Genomic DNA, 4,050 nt, shown 5'->3' on the forward strand with positions numbered 1-4,050 from the left:
GGCCGGGCCGCAGGGCTGCGGAGGGGCTCCTGTCCCCGCGGGGTCTGCCCGCTGAGCGATGGGGTGGCCACGCAGGTGAGCGAGGGCCCAGGGACTGCCATCTGAGGCTGGACCTGTGAACTGGCCTTGACCTTGGGGCTGCAATTCTATGTGGGTCGTGTCTCCAGCACCCCACGGAGGAACAGCACACCCCCCTCCCCCGCGCAATATGGTGTATGGTNGGCACCACGACGCGCACGTCGGGCCATGGCTTTGGGAGGATAACTGCCCGCTTTCCTCCAGGCTCCTCCCGGGGACTCCGGGACCTCGGGGTTCCCCGTCATGCAGCAACGGGCCCTGCGCCTGCTGGACCACCCCGGGCCTGAAGGGGAGCCACCGCGCCTTCTCTCCTCTGGGCCTGCCGGGCCACATCTGACCACGCGTCCCTGACCCTGGGCTTCACCGGCAGCCCCAGCAGGAGCCCTCCCCTGGGTCGGCTGGGCTGCCGTCACCCTTTAGAGCTGGCCGCTGGACTATGCCATCCAAGTGCCTGGGGCATTCAGACGCAGCCCCCCCGCAGCTCACCCCCCAGGGGCATCTGGGGCCCGAAGGCAGAATGCTGAAGGGAGAGCTTCCAAACCCAGGCAAAGACCTCGTACCCCACCCAGGGTCCCTGCCTACCGGCGACTGTCAGGGCCCCGAGAAGAGCCCAGTCCGCCCTCTGAACCTTCCAGCGGCTGTCAGCAATGAGGACCCGCAAGCTAAGGCGAAACCCTTCACCCCAAAGCCACCCGCGAGGCCCAGGCTGGAGCGAGCTCTGTCGCTGGACGAGAAGGCGTGGAGGAGGCGGCGCTTTCGAGCCAGCCACGAGGACCTGGCCACGCGCAGCGGGACCAGCCCCTCCAGGGGCTCCCTGCAGGACGAGACCCCCCAGTCCCCCGCGCACACCGGCTCCCCGCCCTGCCTGAGCACCTCCTTGCAGGAGATCCCCACGACCCGCAGGGCCCAGGGCAGCGCGGGAGGGAGTCCCTCCTCCTGGGGCCACTGTATCTCCGGGATGATCGGCACCTCCCTGGACCTCCTGCACCGGGGCGGGGCCTCGGCCGCGAGCACCGGCAGGCTGCCCGCCCTGGAGCAGAAGGTGGCCCCCGACTCCCTGCGCACCGCGAGCTCCGCCGGCAAGTCGCGCCTGCAGGGCAGGCTGTTCCGGGCCCACAGCAGCCTGGGCCCCGGCCGGCCCCCGAGCCCCCTGGCCTGTGATGCCAAGTCCTCGTTCAGCCTCCTGGCACCCATCCGCGCCAAGGACGTCCGCAGCAGGTAGGGCCGCCGGGGCCGGGGATCAGCCGTGGCCTTCACCGTAGCGTTAGGAAGCAGCTTCCTAACCACGGAAGGGTGTTCGCGTCCCCCCTCGCCCCGCCCTCCAGCCTCACACGGTTCTGCTCCGCGTCTGCGTCTCTCTCGTGGGCCGCTGGCCGTTGCCAAATAAGGGCCCACTCGAAGGTTCAGAGGGTCGGGGAGCCCGGCGGTACAGGACGGAGTCGCTGCAGCTTGCTTTCTGGTGGACGGCGAGCCGCCTTAGCGTGTTCCCAGCGTCCCCGCCCCGTGTGCGGCGGACACGCGGGGAACATAAAATGACAACCACGTCTCAAAAAGGGGTCCCCAGTTCAGCGTTTTCAGACAAGCGGCCAACAGGTTGTGGGGGATGGGGATCCCTCACCCTGGTTCTGCCGCCTCAAGTCCCTGTTCCCAGCGAGTTCTACGACAGGTGTCGGCACTTTTTCTGCAAGTGTCCCCGTTCTGCGGTCGTGCTGGCCTCTGCTGTTGTAGCGGAGGAACATAGGCCACGTGGGCACCCACAGCCACAGCCGTGTGTCAGTAGCACTTCGTTCAGGGACACGAAATTGGAATTCTGTGTAAGTTGTCCACGTCACAAAATAATAGGGTTTTTTCCCCCCTTTTGAAAATGTGAAAATGGTCCTTAGCTCGTAGGCTGTCCACAAACAGGGAGCCTGGCCAAAGTCAGAGCGCAGCCCGGGCTGGACAGGCCGGGTGCCATGGACGGTGTGGCACGTGGGGCTCACGGGCCACGGAGGCAGCTGAATGTGGCATCCGGCTGCAGACCTGGGAGGGGGTCAGAGCACAGCGCCCCTGGGACGGCAGCCTTACGGTCACCCTGCAGATGGGGCTGGGCCAGAGGCCACCACGCCCTTGGGCAGGGCGGGTGGGGGCGTCTCGAGGGCCTCCAAGGCCGGGGCGCAGGAGCCCTCCCGGTGCCCGGCTGCGCGTGTGACCCGCGTGATGGCGCTTCTTGACACAGTGCGGGCAGCCAGCCGGAGCCTCCCTCTGGGCGGGACTGAAGTCCTGTGCTGCAAGGCCCGCGCTCGTGTGAGAGCTACATTCTGGTTCCAGTGGTCACCGTGGCTCGGAGCCTTGCTCTTGATTGGGGCGTCCTTCAAAGGAGCGGGGTCCTGTCGGCAAGACTAAGGAGTAAGGTTTTCTTAGCGAGGAAGAATGAAGAGTCCTCGGGAGCTTGGATCGCACTAGGTGTCTCTCTGCTGAACAGCTGCACTGGGCTAGGTTCTTTTTTTTTTTTTTTTAATGTTTTATTTCTGAGAGAGAGAGACCACGTGAGCAGGGGAGGGTCAGAGAGAGAGGGAGACACAGAATCTGAAACAGGCTCCAGGCTCTGAGCTGTCAGCAGAGCCCGACATGGGGCTCGAACGCACGAACCGTGAGATCATGACCTGAGCCGGAGTCGGACACCCAACTGAGCCCCCCAGGCGCCCCTGGGCAGGGTTCTTAAGGACGCTGGTGAATAGCAGCGCTGAGCCGCAGTGGCGGTGGCGGGCCCTGAACGGCACGGCCATAGGTGAGAGGCTCTCCCTGTGCCCAGAGGTGGAGGCAGGTGGGGTCAGGGTGCCAGGCAGCCTGGAGGGGTGCAGTGGGGGCAGGCGGAGCACCCCGGCGTTCCGAGCCCACCCCATCTGCGGCCTGGTGCGCCCTGTCCCGCACTGCAGCGCCCGGCTGCCGGGCCTTGGCACGTCACAGAACGCCCTCAGCCTCCATTCGCCCCTGACAGACGGGACTGGGACGGCCCTGCCCGCTGGGAAACAAGGAGAGGCCTTGGAAGGACTAACCAGCGCACCCGGGGGCCGGAAAGGGCGCCCTACAAGCCGTCATTTGCACACGGCCATCAGGGCGATGGCTGACGACGAGGGAGGCTCTGGCGGACTGATCTTGGGGTCACTGGAGTGGGGCCAGGGCCCACATTGCTTACTGGGGTTCGTCTGCCAGGAAATGGGAGTGGAATCTAACCAGCCTCCAATATGACCACCATTCAGGAGACGGCAGAGCCCCCTGGGCAAGGGCATGCACGGGGGCCAGTGACCAGCTTCCGCAGCGGCTGGATGGCCGGAAAAGGGGGGGGAGCGACCAGTGTCTGCAGCAGAGAGCAGCACTAGAAGACCCAGGGGACGAAATGGCCAAACATGGGTGCGGCCGTCACCTGGGTGCTAATTCTGGGGGCCGCCTGAGTGATCTTGAGTTGGGTGGGAAGAATGTTCTGGAAGGAGGACTCCCAGACAGCTGGAAGAAATGCGGACGTAGCAGCGAGAGAGAGGACACCCAGGCACCCCTGCGAGGGGCCCGGGGGTGGGGCTGGGGCTGGGCCGCACCCACCTCCCCAGGGGAGAGCCGCTCCTCGTCGGCACTTCATGGCCAGGGCGCTCTCGCTAAACCTCCCCACTGTGCCGTTCAACTCTTGAAATAGAGCCTGTCGTTGCCGTGAGGGTGGACGTGCCCCCTGTGGCTGTTGGGGCCGCCGGGACCACGCCGAGATGGAGGCGAGCCCCTGGCGCAGGGCCCTCCTCACAGCCCAAGGCCGAGCCGTAAGGGCCCCAGCATAAGAGCCCGGAAATCATCCTCAAGTCCTTCGTCTCAGGAGGCGACAGAAACGTTGAACACGTGCTGGTGTTTATAGACTTGTGACCAATGGGGCTTCCAAGAGGCTGGTGCTCACCCGCGGGGGATCCCCGGGAGCCCCAGCTCTGGGACAGCCTCCCGAAGACGGGT

At 65.8% G+C, this 4,050-nt stretch overlaps 1 protein-coding gene across 1 annotated transcript in view; it reads left to right on the forward strand.

Annotated features, from left to right (window-relative positions):
- Positions 1 to 286: 286 nt before the first annotated feature.
- Positions 287 to 4,050, forward strand: part of INPP5E (inositol polyphosphate-5-phosphatase E) — a 9,470-nt gene continuing 5,706 nt past the window's right edge. Inside the window, exon 1 of the mRNA XM_077752950.1 lies at positions 287 to 1,296. Coding sequence (XP_077609076.1) covers positions 515 to 1,296 — 782 coding nt within the window. The 5' untranslated portion in view covers positions 287 to 514. The remainder of the gene's footprint in view (positions 1,297 to 4,050) is intronic.

This window comes from Crocuta crocuta, unplaced genomic scaffold (genome assembly GCF_008692635.1).
Source record: "Crocuta crocuta isolate KB4526 unplaced genomic scaffold, BGI_CrCroc_1.0 scaffold971, whole genome shotgun sequence".
Taxonomy (NCBI): Eukaryota; Metazoa; Chordata; class Mammalia; order Carnivora; family Hyaenidae; genus Crocuta; species Crocuta crocuta.